Source organism: Notolepis coatsorum (genome assembly GCF_963971535.1).
Source record: "Notolepis coatsorum genome assembly, chromosome: 3".
In the NCBI taxonomy this organism is placed as follows: Eukaryota; Metazoa; Chordata; class Actinopteri; order Aulopiformes; family Paralepididae; genus Notolepis; species Notolepis coatsorum.
This window is the reverse complement of record NC_140167.1, coordinates 213,122,682-213,146,580: the sequence shown is the minus strand read 5'-3', so window position 1 is coordinate 213,146,580 and position 23,899 is coordinate 213,122,682. Positions and strand designations below refer to the sequence as shown.

General features: G+C 47.5%; 1 protein-coding gene across 1 annotated transcript; it reads right to left on the bottom strand.

The window, feature by feature from the left end:
* Positions 1-11,784: 11,784 nt before the first annotated feature.
* Positions 11,785-19,871, bottom strand: LOC311226165 (E3 ubiquitin-protein ligase TRIM35-like; the record flags this gene model as incomplete). The annotated part of the gene is made up of 4 exons (XM_084311538.1): positions 11,785-12,448; positions 18,128-18,150; positions 18,441-18,668; positions 19,602-19,871. The coding sequence occupies 4 exons, from the start codon at positions 19,869-19,871 to the stop codon at positions 11,785-11,787; spliced, it is 1,185 nt and encodes a 394-aa protein (XP_084167664.1).
* Positions 19,872-23,899: the final 4,028 nt, after the last annotated feature.

Below are 23,899 nucleotides of genomic sequence, written 5' to 3'. Positions count from 1 at the left end.
CCAACGCTCACCGATGTGCCAGTCATCCATGGCATCGTACCTTGGCACACCGACGTTCCCGGACTTCACACACGAGAACAGAGCACAGTACACAGAGCTACGAATGTGCTTAGAGACTATGCTGTCCGACGTACCAGATGAACCGTACAAGTATGCTATCCTACTCAAGCACCTGAAGGTGCCCAGAGCGCACAATATAGCGCTGGCATATTCCAGCTCTACTACCCCATACACCGTGGCTCTAGTAGCCCTCGACCAACGTTATGGACGCATATGGGACTATGTGATACAGGAGATAAGAGACATTGACCGTCTCCCCCCAGCCAGAGACAACAGAGCATTAGATGACCTCTCTATCAAGGTACAGTCCCTGGTAGGGATGCTGGGGTCCCAAAAGGAAAAAGGGATCTATGAACTGTACGCTAACTCTAATGTAGAGAGGATACTAGAGAAGCTCCCTCCCGCCCGACAAGAGCGCTTCAGGCGGCAGAGAGACCACTGCGACCCCAACGGTCCAGAGGCATCCCTCCTAGACCTATCTGAGTTCCTCGCCAGGGAGGTCAGTAGCCTACGACTCGACACGTTCGTATGGAGTGGACCAAGCCCAAGACTCGGACCTCGGGGATCAACAGATAACCGTCGGTTGGTGACCGTTATGCACCAAGCCGAATCAGTACCGCAGCACAGGAACCACAACACCCCCTCGACGAAAGAGGACCAGTGGAAGATTGAGTGCCAGTACTGTGAGGGAGAACATCGGCTGTACCAATGCGACACTTTCGGGAAGCTGACCACGGACGAGGTGAGTCAGTGGATCAAGGACCACCGCCGCTGCTTCCGCTGTGCGCGCAGCCACCTAGCAGCTGAGTGCCGCTTGAAGAAGAAGTGCAGCAGGTGCGGTGGCACCCACTTGGAGGTCCTGCATGACATCAACAGGCGTCAGCCAGGACAACAGAGTGGGCCCGTCGCGGTAATGTACCATGCCGAGGCGGTGGCACCAGTACCGAAGAGCCACCAGACCGCTCCCTACTGTACCTACTGCGACGGCGGACACTGGCTGGCACAGTGCGCCGAATATAAGACACTGAACCCCGTCCAAGTTGACCAGTGGCGTGAGGCGGCCCAGGCGGGCGCCGCTTACCGCGCAGGGGCGGCCCAGGCGGGCGCCGCTTACCGCGCAGCACGGTGCGGAGCCCACCAGAAGATCCAAGGCAACCGACCAACAGGAGTGCTCCACATTGACCAGCATAGCGGGACCCCCCGAGTGCTCCTCAAAGTGGTCAGAGTGCTCCTGAGCTACGAGGACAAGGTCCTGGACACTTACGCCGTCCTGGACGATGGGTCTGAGAAGACTCTCCTCCTCGCTTCCGCAGCAGCCCAGTTGGGCCTGCGGGGTGTCAAAGATACCATGACCATACGCACCATCAGAAGGGACCAGAAGACCATAAAAGGTGAAAGGGTCTCCTTCAAGATGGCAGCGGTGGACCAGCCCGAGAAGCAGTATAGTATAACCAACGTCTTCACCAGCCACGACATAGGCCTGTCTCAGTACACCTACCCCATCCCACAGCTGATGGCCAAGTATGTGCACCTACGTCAACTACCTATACCGCTTATCGACGGCGCCACACCGACCCTGCTCATCGGCTCCGACCACGCGGACCTCATTCTCCCAATTGAGGCGGCCCACATCGGACCCAAAGGATGCCCAGTCAACCCACGTCTACACGCTGCCTACACACAAAGGCGAGCGACACCGGCCACTCCCTCGTACAGCAGAGGCTATTGACATTAAGCGAGAGGCCCGTGAGGGAACTCCACCCCCCTCAGCTGCGCTCCAGACGTAGCTGACCTCGAACCCAGCACCCCAAGCGACTCCTTGACGGGGCGGCCGGCACCGGCCCCTCCTCAGACGGGGTACAGAGCAAACAAGAGAAACAATCGGAGGAGGAGGAGGCACAGCCAAGCACAGATCAAAGCAGTCTCAGGCCCGCTTCCTCCTAAGCCCCCCTTCATCCCGTCCAGTCGTCATGACCATAGACCAGTCACTACCACGAGCTGCGTGGCCGGCCCGCGTAAACAAAGTGATCACTGGTGCCGACGGAAAGGTCAGAGCGGCAGAATTGCTCGTCCAAGGGCGGACCTACAACCGACCCGTGGCGAGGCTGATAGAGTCGCCAAGGCTCCCCGACTCGCTTAATGACGACCATGACCCCTGACTTTGTGAACTGCCTACCCTCACAACGGACATTGAGTAGTGGACAGTGCGGTTAATCTGTCTCTGCTTATCTAATTAGGTGGGACTAATTAGGAGGCGGCTGTTACAAAGGGTCAGATTAAACCGAATATATATATTTATTGATTGATATATATTGCATAATATTTGTATATCGTTTGATATCCCTTGTGTATTCTTTGTACATATACACGGAATATCCCTTTAACCTAGTACAGACCATAATATTTCGTTCTCCTATTGGACAGCGCCCTCCAGGCGCCAGCGACCATGCCCCCAGAGTCGAGTTCAAAGCCACCGTCAAGACATGTCTGTACATGCCCGGCTCTGCCCAAGACTACGAGACAGGAATAAGGCTGGTACTAGTTTATTCGCCAAACGTATAAATACGTCACAGGTGAATACAGAAGTAGTTCAGTTCAGTCTTAGTAACAAGTTGAAGCCTCACACTACGATACAACGTGCTGTGAAGTGGGCCCGTTTTGCCCCAAAATAGAGTCTTGTCTTATCCTAATACGTTTGTTCAACGTATCGTTCGCTCCTTACAAGTAAAGCCTTCATCACGAGTCAACGACCAAGTGAAGTGAACAACCGTGCGTCTAAATAGAGCACTTATAGCCGCGTGCGAATAGGATAGTAAAGTGTCAGAGCCTAGTTGAATAACGTCAAGTTCAACTTAGTTAATGTGAAGTACCGCGCACCGGAGTATCTACAACGGTGAATGCAGAGCCCCTTTCCGGCTGGATTATTATTCTTATTGCTTTGGACCAGGCTGTTGGAGCGGAGAAGAATCGTCAACACCCACTGCTGTGGGATCCACCCGTGAGGAACATCATTCGAACCCGTCTCTATTGGAGAGGCTGGCCGGCTTCCACCTATGCTGCACGCATACTGGGATTACAGCTGCTGCTTTTCGTCGGCCGATCAGGGAGTAATATACCGCCTCCCATCGCAGGAGCTTATTGAGTCTCCGCTGATCCAGACTTTGCATTCGAACATTTCCTCCCCCTGCTGGCTTACAACCGGTGGGAACCCCCTACCAGTATCCCCGCTGCCTCCTCAGAGTACCATAGATATAATTCCTAATAATCAGGTTGTATTCTTATTTCCTGCGAAACCAGAGAATGGACATTCATTGTTGATTTGCCTACGCACATTCCTTTGCCTTACAAGTGCATTCAAAGTAAATAGAGAAGTATATTATGTACCTTTTGCTGCAATAAATACTTAATTACAACTTTGTGTGGAACCGATTTCATTGTGGGGAAGTGTTCTCATCATATACTCGTGTACGGTATGGCCAGTATAATGTACATAAGACGGTAGTGGTTTAATGATACCAATACTTATTAATACAGTCAGGGAATTGTACCCCTCAGTTACAATTGGTCCTTCGAGCCGGAGAATAATTAGCGTAATATTAATATAATATTAATATTAACATGGCCGATGATGAACACTCCACAAACGGTTCTCCTAAGCTAGATCGCCCAGAGCGCAGACGGCAGCCACCTCTTCACCTAGAGGACTACGTTGTCAGTCCAATACCTAGCTTTAAAAGGAAGTTAAATACGGATAGTAAAATTATGTCCAACCCTACCGACCAGGCTACCCCGCCAGTAGAGACCCTAGTGGGTTCTAACGTAACTGACCAAGCTCACGGGGGGGACCAGGAGGGACATGACATGACTTTACCCCCAGACAACGTCGACGAGGTAGTCCCCGGAGAGCTCCAGGATAAAGAAAGCCCTCCCGGGACGGAACCCGACCCACCACAAGAAGAGACGCGCACCCACGAGATGGATCTCCTCGGTACGCGACAAGAGAACGGATCTCCAACGAGTACTGCCGGGAGCCGATCGCCTCGACCGGCGTCTTCCCCCAGCGAGGCGGACAAGATGCTGGCACAGGCACTCATCGCCACCCTGGCAGCCTCTACCGAACGCGATCGACTTCAGGGTGAACGCGATCGACTCCAAGCGCAACAGACGAGCGAGCGCGAACAAGCTGCAGACGAACGAGAGCGCCTTCACGCGCAACTCCAAGCGCAAGCCCTCCGTGAACGCGAACATTCTGCAACCGAGCGAGAGCGCTTCCAGGCGCAACAAAGGAGTGAAGACGACCGCATAAGACTGGAGACCAGATGCCTTCAGACGGAAGAGAACATTGAGAGAAGCCGCGCCGATGCACAGTGCGCCGCCGCCAATGCACAGCGCGAAGCCGGCCATGCCAGCGCCAATGCGCAGCGCGACGCCGCCAATGCCCAGCGCGAAGCAGTGCGCGAAGCCGCCCATACCCAGCGCGAGGCAGAGCGCGACCGGCTGCAGGTGCAGCTGATGGACAAATTGATCACCATGGCGACACCCCCTCTCTCCGCACGGAGCTCCCGGAGATCGTCACGACAAGGGTCTAGGACACATTCCCCTACCCGACCAAGCGACCCGGGACCCCGCCAACAGGAGGATCCTGTCCACGTCTCCGAACCCCCTCCCCGGCCGGTCCATACGAGACCCAGCAACCGGGAAGAACCAGACCACGCCGGGAGACTGAACAGAAGACTCCAGGTCCTAGCAGAGGAAGAGGAGGAGGAAGAGGAGGAATGTCAAGCCGACCAGCAGCAACGTACCACGGACCACGGACCAGGAGGCCCAGTACAGCCCCGACCAGCAGCAACGTACTCTGGACCAGGAGGCCCAGTACAGCCCAGAAGTCAGCCCAGAGGCACTGCGCTACAAACCCCCGACTCAACTCACGGGTGAGTTTGACGCACCGCCAGCCCCGAGGAACAGCACCTGGGTACCTGACCTTCGGTACCCACCAAGTACCAGCCCAAGACGACACGCAAGAGGAGACTCGCCTAGGAGGCCTCTCCCCCAACGCTCACCGATGTGCCAGTCATCCATGGCATCGTACCTTGGCACACCGACGTTCCCGGACTTCACACACGAGAACAGAGCACAGTACACAGAGCTACGAATGTGCTTAGAGACTATGCTGTCCGACGTACCAGATGAACCGTACAAGTATGCTATCCTACTCAAGCACCTGAAGGTGCCCAGAGCGCACAATATAGCGCTGGCATATTCCAGCTCTACTACCCCATACACCGTGGCTCTAGTAGCCCTCGACCAACGTTATGGACGCATATGGGACTATGTGATACAGGAGATAAGAGACATTGACCGTCTCCCCCCAGCCAGAGACAACAGAGCATTAGATGACCTCTCTATCAAGGTACAGTCCCTGGTAGGGATGCTGGGGTCCCAAAAGGAAAAAGGGATCTATGAACTGTACGCTAACTCTAATGTAGAGAGGATACTAGAGAAGCTCCCTCCCGCCCGACAAGAGCGCTTCAGGCGGCAGAGAGACCACTGCGACCCCAACGGTCCAGAGGCATCCCTCCTAGACCTATCTGAGTTCCTCGCCAGGGAGGTCAGTAGCCTACGACTCGACACGTTCGTATGGAGTGGACCAAGCCCAAGACTCGGACCTCGGGGATCAACAGATAACCGTCGGTTGGTGACCGTTATGCACCAAGCCGAATCAGTACCGCAGCACAGGAACCACAACACCCCCTCGACGAAAGAGGACCAGTGGAAGATTGAGTGCCAGTACTGTGAGGGAGAACATCGGCTGTACCAATGCGACACTTTCGGGAAGCTGACCACGGACGAGGTGAGTCAGTGGATCAAGGACCACCGCCGCTGCTTCCGCTGTGCGCGCAGCCACCTAGCAGCTGAGTGCCGCTTGAAGAAGAAGTGCAGCAGGTGCGGTGGCACCCACTTGGAGGTCCTGCATGACATCAACAGGCGTCAGCCAGGACAACAGAGTGGGCCCGTCGCGGTAATGTACCATGCCGAGGCGGTGGCACCAGTACCGAAGAGCCACCAGACCGCTCCCTACTGTACCTACTGCGACGGCGGACACTGGCTGGCACAGTGCGCCGAATATAAGACACTGAACCCCGTCCAAGTTGACCAGTGGCGTGAGGCGGCCCAGGCGGGCGCCGCTTACCGCGCAGGGGCGGCCCAGGCGGGTGCCGCTTACCGCGCAGCACGGTGCGGAGCCCACCAGAAGATCCAAGGCAACCGACCAACAGGAGTGCTCCACATTGACCAGCATAGCGGGACCCCCCGAGTGCTCCTCAAAGTGGTCAGAGTGCTCCTGAGCTACGAGGACAAGGTCCTGGACACTTACGCCGTCCTGGACGATGGGTCTGAGAAGACTCTCCTCCTCGCTTCCGCAGCAGCCCAGTTGGGCCTGCGGGGTGTCAAAGATACCATGACCATACGCACCATCAGAAGGGACCAGAAGACCATAAAAGGTGAAAGGGTCTCCTTCAAGATGGCAGCGGTGGACCAGCCCGAGAAGCAGTATAGTATAACCAACGTCTTCACCAGCCACGACATAGGCCTGTCTCAGTACACCTACCCCATCCCACAGCTGATGGCCAAGTATGTGCACCTACGTCAACTACCTATACCGCTTATCGACGGCGCCACACCGACCCTGCTCATCGGCTCCGACCACGCGGACCTCATTCTCCCAATTGAGGCGGCCCACATCGGACCCAAAGGATGCCCAGTCAACCCACGTCTACACGCTGCCTACACACAAAGGCGAGCGACACCGGCCACTCCCTCGTACAGCAGAGGCTATTGACATTAAGCGAGAGGCCCGTGAGGGAACTCCACCCCCCTCAGCTGCGCTCCAGACGTAGCTGACCTCGAACCCAGCACCCCAAGCGACTCCTTGACGGGGCGGCCGGCACCGGCCCCTCCTCAGACGGGGTACAGAGCAAACAAGAGAAACAATCGGAGGAGGAGGAGGCACAGCCAAGCACAGATCAAAGCAGTCTCAGGCCCGCTTCCTCCTAAGCCCCCCTTCATCCCGTCCAGTCGTCATGACCATAGACCAGTCACTACCCCGAGCTGCGTGGCCGGCCCGCGTAAACAAAGTGATCACTGGTGCCGACGGAAAGGTCAGAGCGGCAGAATTGCTCGTCCAAGGGCGGACCTACAACCGACCCGTGGCGAGGCTGATAGAGTCGCCAAGGCTCCCCGACTCGCTTAATGACGACCATGACCCCTGACTTTGTGAACTGCCTACCCTCACAACGGACATTGAGTAGTGGACAGTGCGGTTAATCTGTCTCTGCTTATCTAATTAGGTGGGACTAATTAGGAGGCGGCTGTTACAAAGGGTCAGATTAAACCGAATATATATATTTATTGATTGATATATATTGCATAATATTTGTATATCGTTTGATATCCCTTGTGTATTCTTTGTACATATACACGGAATATCCCTTTAACCTAGTACAGACCATAATATTTCGTTCTCCTATTGGACAGCGCCCTCCAGGCGCCAGCGACCATGCCCCCAGAGTCGAGTTCAAAGCCACCGTCAAGACATGTCTGTACATGCCCGGCTCTGCCCAAGACTACGAGACAGGAATAAGGCTGGTACTAGTTTATTCGCCAAACGTATAAATACGTCACAGGTGAATACAGAAGTAGTTCAGTTCAGTCTTAGTAACAAGTTGAAGCCTCACACTACGATACAACGTGCTGTGAAGTGGGCCCGTTTTGCCCCAAAATAGAGTCTTGTCTTATCCTAATACGTTTGTTCAACGTATCGTTCGCTCCTTACAAGTAAAGCCTTCATCACGAGTCAACGACCAAGTGAAGTGAACAACCGTGCGTCTAAATAGAGCACTTATAGCCGCGTGCGAATAGGATAGTAAAGTGTCAGAGCCTAGTTGAATAACGTCAAGTTCAACTTAGTTAATGTGAAGTACCGCGCACCGGAGTATCTACAACGGTGAATGCAGAGCCCCTTTCCGGCTGGATTATTATTCTTATTGCTTTGGACCAGGCTGTTGGAGCGGAGAAGAATCGTCAACACCCACTGCTGTGGGATCCACCCGTGAGGAACATCATTCGAACCCGTCTCTATTGGAGAGGCTGGCCGGCTTCCACCTATGCTGCACGCATACTGGGATTACAGCTGCTGCTTTTCGTCTGCCGATCAGGGAGTAATATACCGCCTCCCATCGCAGGAGCTTATTGAGTCTCCGCTGATCCAGACTTTGCATTCGAACATTTCCTCCCCCTGCTGGCTTACAACCGGTGGGAACCCCCTACCAGTATCCCTGCTGCCTCCTCAGAGTACCATAGATATAATTCCTAATAATCAGGTTGTATTCTTATTTCCTGCGAAACCAGAGAATGGACATTCATTGTTGATTTGCCTACGCACATTCCTTTGCCTTACAAGTGCATTCAAAGTAAATAGAGAAGTATATTATGTACCTTTTGCTGCAATAAATACTTAATTACAACTTTGTGTGGAACCGATTTCATTGTGGGGAAGTGTTCTCATCATATACTCGTGTACGGTATGGCCAGTATAATGTACATAAGACGGTAGTGGTTTAATGATACCAATACTTATTAATACAGTCAGGGAATTGTACCCCTCAGTTACACAAACCTTGTTGATTCCTGTACACAGCAGACATGTTAATGTTTTCCGATAAATCCTTGTATGTGAAAGGCAACCTTTTATTCACTCTTGGCCCTGGCTCAAATAAATCAGCTGAGTTGAACTACAGTTCTGGTTGTCTGGCTTACACGTTTATTCCTCATCTGCTTAAGTCAGATGAGGAGACCAACAATTCTATCATGTATGAATCCCCTCTCCTCCTTCCAGATAGCAATCGCATTGTGCTGTACAATAACCTTAGATTATTGTAGGATTTTATAGGAATATACTACAACGCCACTATGAAACAAAACACAGTTATTTTGATGCAGCCTTTCCTCAGAATTCAGTGCTAAGAACCACAAAAATAAATGGAATGAAATCATATCAATCTGCAAGCAGAATTATTGTTAAAAAAATGCACATGCATTTCCATAGCTGTGGATGAGTCCACTGACACCACTGAGAATACTCATTTGCTGGTGTTTGTGAGGTTTTAGTGAGTTTGTTTGTGAGAAGATTGGATCAGTTGTACTTTTTTTTGGAATACTTTAAACCCTTTTTTTGTGGAATATTTGATGCGACCCAGCCTCACCCAGACTCTACCTCCAGCGGCCCCCAGGTAAATTGAGTTTGAGACCCCTGGTTTAGAATGATTCGATTAGATTCTTATATCTGTATGTTGTGTATGTCATAAATGTCATGAATTGAAAATGGGGGACCCTGATGTAAACAAGACGAAAGTCTTTCTCTGATCTGCATCCCCTTAACAATTGTGTGTATTGAGCCGTACTGCTGTACCCATTCTGCAATCTGTTAATTAAAATGTTCAATCAATCAGTATATATTTGTTATTTATTTTTGGTATAGTGCTTAACAATCATAATTTAATGTTGCCCAGTTGTGGCCTGTTGAGGGGCAATACATATAAAAAGTTCCAAAACATCTATTGTATTTGTATGATCCACTATATAAACATAGTAATTATAATATCTACATACATGACATTTGATTGGAGGCTAGTCTCACTTTGTCCCACAGCAACATTAAAATAGTTTAGATTTGTGTATGTTGTTTATGTAAAAAAAAAATATTGAAAGTAACACAATAGTTACTTTCTGAAGTAACTAGTTACTTTTATAATTTGTAACTGAGTAAGTAATTTAGTTACTTTTTGGAAGAAGTAACTAGTAACTGTAACTAGTTACTTTTTAAAAGTAACTTGCCCAACACTGGTCATATGTGGGGTTATATGTGAGCTGTTGCTGAATCTGATAATATGTCCATCTTTGCTCCTCCTCAGTGGCCTGTGGCCGGAGGCCGATATAGCCAAGCATTAGGTCACACAGGTCACACAGGTCAATGTATTTCTATTCCTAAGTGCCTGCCTGGCTGCGTCTAGTTTTCTGCCAACACACTTGCAGTTTTCCGCAATCTGATTGGCCACTGACGTTTCTGGACATGTGACATCTGCGCCAATCGCGTGACGCCTGTTTCTGCGCCTATTTCCGCATCTAACAACCTGCAAACTACCTAAATACAGAAGTGGATTCCATGTTTAAATACAGAAGTGGATTCAGTGTTTAAATCCAGAGCAGGCTCTATTGGTCCGTTCTGTTCTTGAAGCAGGAAGCACAACACAACACGGTTTGACACAAGTATCCATTTATTAAACACAATAACGGGCTTTAAAACAGGAAAAAAATTATCATAATATCAGATTAACATTTATTTTGGAGTAAAAACGCTGACATTCCAGTGTGAGAACAGTTAACCTGCTAATAGTGGCTGAATGTTATCTATAGCACCATATAGTGGCTAGTAGCACCTTTAAGCGGGATGGTGTTATTTTTCAATATTACACTGAAAGGTTCTTCCGGCCAGAAGACGTAGAGAAGAGAGAAGCCATCGGAGCTCTTGTCCCGTTAGTGAAACTTTCAAATGAAGCATCTGCCCTTTCAGGTGTCGTCACACATTCTAATTATGATGTCACCATGACTACTGGCCACTGGGAGCCACAGGAGAGAAGATGTCACCATGACTACTGGCCACTGGGAGCTGCAGGAGCGATGATGTCACCATGACTACTGGATGATGTCACCATGACTACTGGGAGCCACAGGAGAGATGGATGCATCAGTGAAGGAATATCTCATCTTAAAAAGCTGCACCTGACGGGGTTAACACTGGGTGGTGGTGGTGATGAAGAGGATGTGGTATCTTCTGGGGATGATGAAGAGGCATGCTGTACAACACACTCTGCTCAGAGCCTCAAGCTACATAATGCTAACAACATCCATACTAGGAAAAATATCTTTCACTGTAAAATCCATGTTTCAATAAAAAAAATATCCCGTCCTCAGAGACGTTCTGGAGACAGAGAAGAACTTTAGTATTATTCCCGAATGATGTTTTAACCACCGAGTGTCTCGTTTATACTGAAGATCAAACAAAACAAAAACACACATCAATATGGCCACAAGGTGGCGCCAAAAGACTGAACAAGCTGTAGTTTGGTGCCACCAGTGAACCTCTGCACTGCATCAGAAACATGCCTGACGCTCTGTTTCCACTACATGTATCTAACCACAGTACCCCCCCCCCCCCATGTGGGGGTCAAGTGGTGCGTCTCAACTCTGACCTCTGACCACAACGGCATCGATATCGCTCAGCCGTGGGGGGAAAAAGGGCACATTTATGAACTCTTTCCGTAAAATCACAAGACAATCGCCTCCTCTGTCCTAAAACAAATAAAATACATCCTTGTTGGTAATGGGACAGTTACTGCTTAAAGGGACATTCCACTTTAGTAGAACCTCAAGTCGTCTTCTGTCAACAGCACCCTTCCTGAAGGTGTAGAGGTAAGACCGATGAAACTAGTGAAACTAAAGTGAAATATCTCTTTAAGGTAAGTAATACCTTACTTCATCTCTTTAAGGTAATACCTGCCAAGCGGTAGAGCCAGAGGAAGGGAAGTGAAGTGGGATCGGCCACACAGACACACACACACACACACACATATATATAGACACACACACACGCACACCTCACTGTCATGACTATATCACAGTGAGATACACCTCTGATGGGCAGATGTTTATATCAGGGTGTTTGGCATCACCAGCCCGTTCTATATAGAAGAATGGGTAGAGTTTCTCAGTGAAGGTGTGTTGTTGAGTGCAGATGTGAGTCATGTCTTCAGGGTCGTAGAAGGACAGCTTCCCCCTGTTATAGTCCAGCTGTACTCTGACCCTCTGGGGGCTCCTCTTCACTGTGAGGATCTCATCCAGAACATTACAGTACTCACCACTATAATAACTCATAGCCCAGATACCATGTTGTGGTGATGCCACTAGCTCATCACTCTTGTTGTCAAATGACTCTTTAGCTACACCTATATCCCAGTGAGGATGGTCTCCCACCTCCACCTCCCAGCTGTGTTCTCCTGAGCTGAAGCTCTCAGAACCCAGAACAATGGGATACACCATGCTCCTCTCTGGGTTGTCAGGGAGCTGCTGCCACGTGTCTGTGTGTCTCACACTGGTCAGATCATCAGATATAGAGAACCAGGGTGATGCAGTGTTTGGGTCCACAGTGACAGGAGTGAACTTGACCCTCTCCTTCATCTTCTCCCAGACTCTGAAGGTCAGGTTGCCCAGGTGTTTGGCCTCGTCTATCAGCGCTCCTGAGACCAGCTGTGGACGAGGCAGGTTGCACTGAGCTCTGGAAGAACATTCAAGAGTCAGTCCTGCTGTGGGCTTCAGAGCCGCAGAGAAGAGAGAGATATTGATATTGAGCGCGTGGGTTTAGTGCGAGAACTGCTTGCGTTGCCGTCCACACCGAGTCCGACTTCAGAGCGGGAGCGCACGGATTTACATTGGAACAGCTGTAAATGCCTATATTCTACATGCGAAGTCAGTCCCCGTTTGAAGATTATTTTTTAAAGATTTCCAGTTCCAGTGTTCTATTCTGTAATTGTCCATTTTGCATGTATAACCCGTTATTATCTCATTAATTAGAATGTTAGAATGAATTTTAGAATGATGAAATCAGTGTGATGTACTCCTGAAAAAGTAGAGTATGGTTTATTTGCACCGATTTCATAAGCGGTTGCACGCTTTTTTTTTTTTTTTTTTTTTTTTTTTACAAATCTTTTTCCCCCTCCATTTTTCCTCTGATTTTCTCCCATCCCAATGTTAGTCGTTATGCCAATTCCCAATCCCCTTCCTGGTCGCTACGCACTTACCCCCCACAGTCGGTCTGGGAGAGTGGAGGCTACCACGTGCCCAATGTTTTAAATGTAATTGTAGATACAATATTGTAGTTACAATTTCTTTAATTGAATTAACTTAAACTAGAAAAGTAAACACAAACTAAATTAACAATGTAACTTACAGTTTACAGAAGGACAGTTTTCCTTCTGAAGCACAACTTAAGAAATGTCTCTTCCTTCCAGTCGGGACCACAGCTCAAGCAAACCCCCACCAATTGGTACAGGGCTTGTATTTTGGTTTTGCTCTTCTCGTTATTTCATGCTATTGTTATGCAAAGACACGTAGCTATGTGAGTACCGGTAGGCTACTTGGCGCACGGCACGACGAGTCGAGGGAAAGTTGTGAACGCATTTTTGTGTGCTTGTGCGTGCTTCTGCTCAGAAAAGTGGTGGAACGGCGTGGTACCGCGTGGCATGAGCACTGCACCTCTGTTTATTTGTATTGGGAAAGATACAGACACATTAGCTGGTTGAACAACATCTATATGTGTGGTAATAATTCAGATATTGAGTGTATTTCTGTGAAAATGCGTGTGGCGCACGCCTCAAATTCCAACCGAAGCAGAAAAAAGAACTTTGCTTCCCGCCCGCGAGTCGCCCGCCCACCCGCGGCCGGCAGGCAGACCAGACGCGATTCAAGGCAGGCGGACGGACGGGCGACCGCCGCTTCACTTCCGCTCCCATGTTAACGGACGTAGCTGTGCCCACTGGCCGCAAGCGGGCGGGCGCGCGACTCGCGGGGCGGAAGCGATCGTTTTCGCTTCAATTGGATTCAGAGGCGTGCGCCACGTGCATTTTTACAGAAATACACTCAATATCTGCATTATTACCACACATATAGATGTTGTTCAAACAGCTAATGTGTGTATCTTTCCCAATACAAATAAACCATATTACTATACTTTTTCAAGAGTAGGCTACAGTCACACTGATCATCATTCTAAAATGAATTCTAATTAATTATATAATAACGGGTTGTATGCAAAATGGACAATAGAACACTGGAACTGGAAGTCTTAAAAAAACTTACTTTGCATATAGACTAGGCATTTACAGCTGTTCCAATGTAAATGTGCTCCCGTGCGCTCTGAAGTCGAACTCTGCCAGGCCACGCTCGCGATCTCACACGGAACCCACGCGTGACTTTGTGGGCGTCTGGTCTGCCTGCGGCGTGTCGACCGTTGTCTATTCGAAGACTAACCGGTTCATGCTTCCGCGTTCGCGTTTTGCGCTCTGATTGGCCACTGATGTTTCTGGTGATGTTTCACTACCACACTACAGAAGGTTAACTCTTTCACTACAGACTACAGAAGGTTAACTCTTTCACTACCACATTACAGAAGGTTAACTCTTTCACTACCACACTACATAAGGTTAACTCTTTCACTACCACACTACAGAAGGCTTATGTGAGGCTTCCAACAAATTGACATAACAAAAGAGCCTGACGCAAGGTGTTAATGTCCCCAGAGAGAGAGGGGGGCCATGGAATACAATGCATTCTGGGTAGGGTTGTAGTTGTTTAACACACAGGTGTGAAACTCTCCACAAAGTTCGAAGGCCATTAATTTCTGAATGCGTTTTGTGATATCACCATGATTCATAGGAAGTAGCTTGAAAAGTATCCCACCAAAAATTTCAAGTGATGGCTTATTTTGAAGGTTGATAGTTTTAATTCATTGATCTGTTGTCAATATCTTCTTCAGGCTGTACACTGACGTCAGATGTCTCTGTGTAGACACAGGCCGCCCCATGAAACGGTCTCTGTGTAAACATAGGCCCCCCTTTGAAACAGTCTGGACACAGGTGCATGATGATATCAGGAGCATGCACAAGCCTACACACACACCAGCACACACACTTTAACACACTCTGCGGACACATCACGCAGACACCAATGCACACACATAGAGAGATACACACCCCCCCCCCCCTTTTTTGTTCGAGAGTGTGACCTAGACATGCAAACTCATGTCTCTCACTTTAGCACACACTCACACACCGACACACACACACTCACACACACACACACCAACACACATGCACACACACAAATTATATGCACTCATCTGATAAGGAGAGCGGAGGAATCAGCCCCTCCTTTTCCCCATCTAAGCAAACACCAGCACACACACACACACACGGATTGTGATCTACTTGTGCTGTGACGGTTCAGTAAAACTCTGCAGACTGCCATCTGACTCTGTCTCACTCTCTGTTCACCTCGCCGACATTCAATAAAAGAACTATGAGGGAATTCCTTTCAAGGTATGAATCTGTACTTTCATAATATGTATTAAAAAAAATGTGACGTTGCCTCAACAAGTCCATCCTCCCCACGGCCAGTCAGGTGCATGTAGACTAGTTACAGTGTGTTGTTGTAGCCACCTGTTAATTCGCGATTTTTTATTGGTTTGTCATGACAAACCAATTACATAATCCAACATATGTGTAAAGGCACAACATATTCCAGTTAAGGGTATATTTTTTTAATGATTCGTTACGGCGTAATCAATACTTCCATTTGTATAAATTGCCTTAAGCGGAGCCTGGCTGCGTGTATACTTTCCGCAACCGAGTTCGGTTTCCGGGTTCGCCTGATTGGCCGCGACGGCCACTTGACACGCGTGGCACGCCCCCGCGGCAGCGGCAGAGGCGCCGCTACACGCTGCTGTGTTTCACTGCCGCTTTCCCACTTCAACGCCAGAGCAATATTGTCGCGCCATCTTCTGAGTGCAGAAACGCTGCTGTTTAATCACTTTTAACTGAATACACTAAGAAGCATTTGCACTGCAACTCATACACCTTACTGTAAATTGTACCTCATCCCATTTCTGCTTTGCACTATAGCGTATTGTATATTAGTACATTGCATAGTATATTGTATATTGTATGGTAACAGTCTCTGGAGCGCGCCAGTAAGAAGCATTTGCACTGCAACTCGTACACCTTACTGTAAATTGTACCTCATCCCATTTCTGCTTTGCACTATAGCGTATTGTATATTAGTACATTGCATAGTATATTGTATACTGTATGGTAACAGTTTCTGGAGCGGAACAGTAAGAAGCATTTGCACTGCAACTCGTACACCTTACTGTAAATTGTACCTCATCCCATTTCTGCTTTGCACTATAGCGTATTGTATATTAGTACATTGCATAGTATATTGTATATTGTATGGTAACTCAGTTACTTCTATTCTGCATCGAACATTGTACATATGTCTATACTGAACACTGTGACCTCTATTTTTACATGCTATACTATTTTATTTCATACTTATCTTGTCTAGCACAGTCTCTAACAGTAACAGTAAGAAGCATTTTGGATAAAAGTATTCTGTACTTCTGTATGACAACAATATATGCCTTTCAAATGTTAAATGATAAATGATTAAATGATACACACTGAAATCTACACTATCTCATCCTGCTTTCCACAACGTGACAATATTATTAAACAAGCGAGCTCTGTCATTAAAGTGGGAAAAGTGATTCTTGACTCAAGATGACTATGTGAAAAGCAACAATAGCATTAAACAGCAGCTCTGTCATTGAAGTGGGAAAAGTGAGCATTAAACAGCAGCTCTGTCATTGAAGTGGGAAAAGTGAGCATTACACAGCAGCTCTGTCATTGAAGTGGGAAAAGTGAGCATTAAACAGCAGCTCTGTCATTGAAGTGGGAAAAGTGAGCATTAAACAGCAGCTCTGTCATTGAAGTGGGAAAAGTGATTAAACAGCAGCGTTTCTGCACTCAGAAGATGGCGCGACAATATTGCTCTGGCGTTGAAGTGGGAAAGCGGCAGTGAAACACAGCAGCGTGTAGCGGCGCATCTGCCGCTGCCGCGGGGGCATGCCACGTGTGTCACGTGGGCGTCGCGGCCAATCAGGCGAACCCGGAAACCGAACTCCGTTGCGGAAAGTATACACGCAGCCTGGCTGAGGAGCTGCTGAGGAGCATTTCTACCAAAGGTAGCCGCATTTCTGGCAGACGATCTCTGATTTGCCGACGTCAGTTTCTACACTGGTTAAGCTTAGGCAATCTTCGAAGTTGGTTAAGGTTAGGCAAGTTCTTTCGACGGTTAAGCTTAGGCACTTAAGGTTAGAGTTTGTCTTAGAGCATGGCGATAGAACGGCAGGTAGTTTGCAGGCTGTTTGACGTGGAAATGGGCAAAGACACAGCTCGTCACGCGATTGGGCGCACATGTCACATGACCAGAAACGTCTGCCAGAAATGCGGCTACGGAAAGTATAGACGCGGCTGAGGAGCACGCGCTCCTCAGCCGCGGCTCATGCGCTCGCTCGGCCAATCAGAGCAATGCGGAAGGACAAGTGGGCTGCCGAAAGTATATACGCTGCCAGGCCGCACGAGCGATCTCGCACGGAATCCGCGCGAGACTTCATGCGCGTCTGGTCTGCCCGGGGCGCGTGTATGCCTTCTACAACGGAACTGCATTTCCGCGTTAGAGTTTTGCGCTCTGATTGGCCAGGTCATGTGACATGTGCGCCAATCGTGGGACAGCAAGTTCTGCGCCTATTTCCGGGTCTAACAGCCTGCAAACTACCTGCCGTTCTATCGCCATGCTCTAAGACAAACTCTAACCTTAACCAACTTCGAACGAGCGCCTAAGCTTAACCAGTGTAGAAACTTGCGGTCCCACGATTGGGCATACATGTCACATGACCAGAAATCAGGCGTTCAGGCGCCCGGCGTGTTAACTTGGGAGCGAAAGTGAAGCGCTGATCGCTCACCTGCGTCAGAGGGAGATAGAGAGAGGGAGATAGAGAGAGAGAGGGAGTCAGAGAGAGAGAGAGAGAGAGAGAGCAAAAGAGAGTCAGAGAGAGAGAGAGAGAGAGAGAGAGAGAGAGAGAGAGAGAGAGAGAGAGAGAGAGAGAGAGAGAGAGAGAGAGAGAGAGAGAGAGAGAGAGAGAGAGAGAGAGAGAGAGAGAGAGAGAGAGAAAGATAGAGAAAGAGAGCAAAATACCGTCAGGGAAAGAGAGTCAGAGAGAAAGGAGAGAGAGAAAGGAGAGAAAGATAGAAAAAGAGAAATTGAGAAAAAGAGAGATAGAAAGAGATAGAGATGAGAGAAAGAAAGAGAGCGACAAAAAGAGAGATAAATCACTTACCTTTTCAGTGTGGTCTTGTAGTTCTATGGAGGTAAAGACATCAAATTAAACACTGTAAAAACTGAGCGTCATCTGGTCACTTTTAAACTATCAGCTAATTGTATTTAACTAAAACTGTGTAAAATGCAATTCATAAATGGTTCAAATTCATTGAATGCAGCTCAATTCTATTTCAAATGGCACATAGTATTTTTTATTATGTATAGGTTACTAATAATTATTTAATAAATATGAATTAACCCAAATCCCAGTTTTTAGTGTTACTAAACATCCTCAGCATCATTCCCTATGAACTGAAGAGACCAGTCCTGACCTGCAAGGAGACGTGTTCAGCGTTCAGCTCCTGCTCTATGGCTCTGATTGTGTCTGAAAGGGTTGACATCTCTCTGTCCAGCCCCTCAATCTTCTCCTTCATCGTCTGGCACTTCTGCTCCTCTTCCTCCTTCAGTGCAGCTACCCTGGCCTCCTTTTCCTCATGGAGAAACTGGAGAAGCTTCTTAAACTCCTTCTCAATCTGCTTCTCTGTGTGCAGGGCCTGGACCTGGAGATGATGCTGTTAAAAATCATGTCTCTCCCACAATGGACTACAAATGTACAATAGGTCACTTATTTCTACAATGTGCAGGTTGAGTGCAGCTACAACCTTACAGTAAATTATTTATCATTAACACTGAATATTTGTACCTTTAAGTGTTCTGCTGTGCGGACGCATGTTTGTTTGATTTCTTTAAAGGCCTGTAGCTTGTCGCGTAGGGTCTTCAGTGGAGCCTGGAGCTGCTTCTGCAATGGAATTCATTCATTCATGATGCATTTCACTTGAAAGATGCCAGTCTTCCCCCTGAGGACTCTGTGCTGCACAACCGGTTTCAACACACGAACTGGAGTATGTTTGCCACCCAGGCCACCCTGGACTCCCACACTGACATTGACTCCCACACTGACATGGACTCCCACACTGACATGGACTCTCACACTGACATGGACTCCCACACTGACATGGACTCCCACACTGACATTGACTCCCACACTGACATTGACTCACACACTGACATTGACTCCCACACTGACATTGACTCCCACACTGACATTGACTCCCATGCTGACATTGACTCACACACTGACATTGACTCCCACACTGACATTGACTCCCACACTGACATTGACTCCCACACTGACATTGACTCCCACACTGACTGACTCCCACGCTGACATTGACTCCCACACTGACATTGAATCCACCACTGACATTGACTCCCACGCTGACATTGACTCCCACACCTCCTACGTTGTGGACAAATATAAATCAACTCCAACTTCAGTGTCTGAATCTAATCCCATCTAATTGTTCAGATTGTCTAATGTTTCTGTATTCATTAACAACGTGACAACACTGTAAATTAGTATAATTACTCTGTGTATTTATTGAGTATAATTAAAGATTGAATACATTAATATAATAATGATTTTGCCATACCTTGTGATCCTCCGAAGCAGAACCTGCTGGAGCTCCCTGGCTTCTCTCCCTGAAGGCCTCACACAGGTTCTTCAAAGCCAAGTTACGAGGAGGATCTGAAATTGAAGACACTTCCCTACAAAGTGGACAGTTCTTGTCTTCTCCGTCTCTCCAGTATTGTTGCAGACAGGCTTTACAGAAGCTGTGGCCACACGACACGAGGACAGGATCTGTGTAGATGTCACGGCACACAGGACAAGACAGATCCTCTTCACAATGAGACGAAGCCATTTTGTCACTCAGTAACACTCCCTCCTGTTTAGGGATGGGAATCGAAAACACAATTGTTAAGGGGATGCAGACCAGAGAAAGACTTTCGTCTCGTTTACATCAGGGTCCCCCATTTTCAATTAATCATAACATATGACATACATGACATACAGGTAGACAGTCCTGCTACATCTATACATTTATGACATACCAGATTTACAAATACAGTACAGTACAAATACAGTACATTTATGAAATACCAGATTAACAAATACAGTACTGTTTTTATTATTTTTTTTAATCCTCTTTCTCAGATTTTTCTCTTTTTCTCCCCATCCCAATTTAGTCGTTATGCCAATTCCACCCCTCCCCTACCTGGTCGTTGTGCGCATGTTCCCCCTACCGGTCGGTACAAGGGAACCCTGAAGTCTACCGCCTGCTTCCTCCGACACATGCGGAGACAGCCAGTGGCTCTCTTTTCACCTGGCAGCGAGGACTCTCATTGGTGAAGTGTAACGCGTGGGAGGTCATGCTGCCTTCACCACTTCCTGTCTTTCGCTGAGCAGGCACCCACACCTGACCTGTGGGCGTCGCTGTCCACAACGGCAGATTACCACCCACGACTTCCCTCCCGCTAACTCAGCCAAATGAGTTAGTATGGCGATCGGCCCAAGCCGCAGGCAATGCTGACACCGGGAGTCGAGACTGCAGCCTCTTGCATTGGTGACGAGCGCAATCTCCGCTACGCCACCCGACCGCCCTAAATACAGTACTGTTTGTGATACAAAAGAGAGTCTAAAAAAGAGAGTATATACATTTGACGAAGAAACAGTACATTGGAGGAGGTTGGGTAGGTGGGGTGGAGGGGGGTTGGGTAGGTGGGGTGGGGGGGGAACTGTACATTGGAGGTGGTTGGGTGGGTGGGGTGGGTGGGGGGTTAGGGTAGGCGGGGTGGGGTAACTGTACATTGGATTATCGACGAAACCTTACTTGGTCCTAAGAAGAGGGTCTCGTGTATTATTGGGTTAGGACATTTACTGTACATTGGAGGGGGTTGGGTTAGGACATTTACAGGGGCCAGTTTCGAATTGCAGTCTCTCGTAGGTGCTCTTTGAGAGTGGTTTTAAAAGTGGGTAGTGATTCACATTCCTTTACAGCTGTGGGTAGGGTGTTCCACATTGATGTGGCATAATTGCGAAACATGTTTAGTCCCTTGTTTGAGCCGAATATGGGTTTAACATGATTTGTGGAACTCGCTCTGGTGTTGTGGTCGTGGTATTCACTGACCTTTGGGAAGTATTTAGACATGTACATGGGTACCTTAGTCGTGTAGTGTATCTTGTAGACCAGGCCCATTGCATGTTGCTGTACTCTGTCGTCTACTCTAAGCCATCCTAGGTTGTCAAAGTGGGCAGGGGTGAGGTGGTTTCTTAGAGTAAGTTTTGTTTGTTTGTTTATTAACAGTTAAACAGAAGTAAAAACAATACATAATAAGTTCTAACGATTGTGAAGGAGAAGTTAGAAGCCTAGAGGCTTATCAAGAACTTCCCGTTTTATAAAATCAAACATACAAAAATATGCATATTATAAAATACCAGAATACATTCAAAAGATACGTGTTAATACAAACATACATACACACAGTACATACATGCATATACTGTATACTGCGTACATAATAATATATAACAACCCACCCACCTGCCTACAAACCTACCCACCCACATAACCAAATGCATACCTACATGTATGACCTATTTATCTATCTACTACTTTTGGATATGATAATGTTTTTGTAGTTTGCTTTAAAAATAAGCAGAGATGGAGATTTCCTCAGCATAGGATCAGCTGCATTCCAAAGATTGGACCCTCTATGCCTCACTGAGAACTGCCTAAGAGAAGTACCACAATAAGGTATATGCAGGTCCCTGGACTGACGTGTAACATATGAATGAACATCTGAATTAAAAGAAAAAAAACTATTAAAACCATTTGGTAGATTGTGATCATGAATGCATTTGTACACAAATATACATATCTGTAAAGAATTTACCTCAGACAGTCAGAATGTTTAGTTTCTTGAAAAGAGGAGCAGATGGTTCAAATCGATCTGAGAGGGTTGCCAGTCTAACAAATCTTTTTTGAAGTAAAATTTTTTTTTGAAGATGAGATGAATGAGTGCTAGCCCATATTATGTTACAATAAGATATGTAAGGAAAGATAAGACTATAATACAGGATTAAAAAACAACTTCTATTTATCAATGAACACACCTTCCTAATTATACCTACTGACTTCATTGCTTTTTTACAAACATGATCAATGTGTTTTTTTCCAATTGAGTTTATCATCAACTAAGATCCCTAAAAACGTTGTTGAAGTTACTTGTTTGATTTCGGTGTTACTGATTAATAGCTTTGCCTCCTTTTTTGAATAACTTTTACCTTTATTACAAAATACAATAAAATTCAATTCAAGGTCAAGCAGTAGTCTGACCAGTTTGTTTTGTGATGTTTGTAATCTTGTTTTTAGCGCCTTTGAGGTGCTTTGGTACCATGAGGTGCAAGCATAGTCGTAGTACCCTTGAATGAGTGCTCCTGCCAGAGTCTTCAGGGTATTCTTGTTTACCAGAGAGGAGATCCGGTACAAGAATCAAGTTCGTTGGTTGACTTTTTTTATTACATTGGATGCCATTTTGTCACAGGAAAGATTTGCCTCTAGGATGGAACCTAGGTATGTAATTTCATCTTTCCTTGTGACAATATTGTCACCCACTGTAACTGAGAAGCCGTCGGTCTTGCAGAGTTTGTTATTTGAACGAAGAGAATGGACTCTGTTTTACCCAGGTGTAATGATAGTTTGTTATCAGCGAGCCAGATGCAGATTTTGCCTAGTTCCGAGCTGAGGGTTTTTTCAACCTGTAACTTGTTCTTTTCAGAGACCAGCAGGGCTGAGTCGTCCGTGAACAGGAACAAGTTGCAGTCACAAGCTGACGACATGTCATTTGCATAAATTAGGAACAGTAGCGGTCCTAGTATGCTTCCTTGTGGAACACCACAGCTCACTGGGAGGGGAGGGGAGGGGGGGTAGGGTACCGTTTACCTCCACCATCTGTTCTCTCCCCTCCAGGTAGGATTGCATCCAGCTAACTGATAGACTATCAAAACCAATTGCTTTTAGCTTGTCAATCAGAATGGAGTGATTGACAGTGTCGAAGGCCTTTTGTAGGTCCTGCATAACCATGCCGCAGTATTTGCCCACGTCCACCTCTTGTTTGATGTGGTCGTTTAAATAGAAAAGGCATGTGTCAGTGGAGTGGGATGTTCTGAAGCCAGATTGGAATTCGTAGATTCGATTTTTTTTTCGCAAGGTACTTTTCGACCTGTTCGTCGTATACTATTTTTTCCATGACTTTCGAGATGGAGGTAAGGATAGAAACAGGGCGGTAGTTGCCTGGGTCTAATTTGCTACCCTTTTTTTGCAGGCGTGTTACTCTCGCAATTTTTAAGTATTTTGGTACGTGTCCCTGTTTTATGGAGAGGTTTATTATGTGTGTGATGACTGGGGTGATGGCGGCTGCTGAGTCTCTGAGGAATTTGGAGGGGATATTGTCATGGCCAGTGGCCTTGTTAGGTTGGAGGGCGCTCAGTTTTTTGAGTACCTCAGCTGTTGTTACCATTTCTAGTTTGAAATCGTCTTTGCGGACCCCTAGGTTATTGTAGTAGGCTATGATATGTTGTACCCCAAAATGCCCTGAGTGGGAGGGTAGTTTGTTTACCAGTGTTGTGGCTATGTTTGTGAAGAAAATGTTTAAGTAATTGGCTACATCCAGCTTGTCTGTGATGAGCGTTTTGTCCGTCTTTATGTTTACGTTTGAAAATCTGTTTGAGTTTTTAACTGCAGCCCGCAGCTGGTACCGAGCCAGCGCCAGTGCTGACATGCCAATGGAAATACCATATAGCATAGCCAGCTGGCTAGCACTAGCTCAATTAGCAGCACGGACCAAACACAACACAAAGCAGCAAACCCCAAGCCATAATCATTAGTGA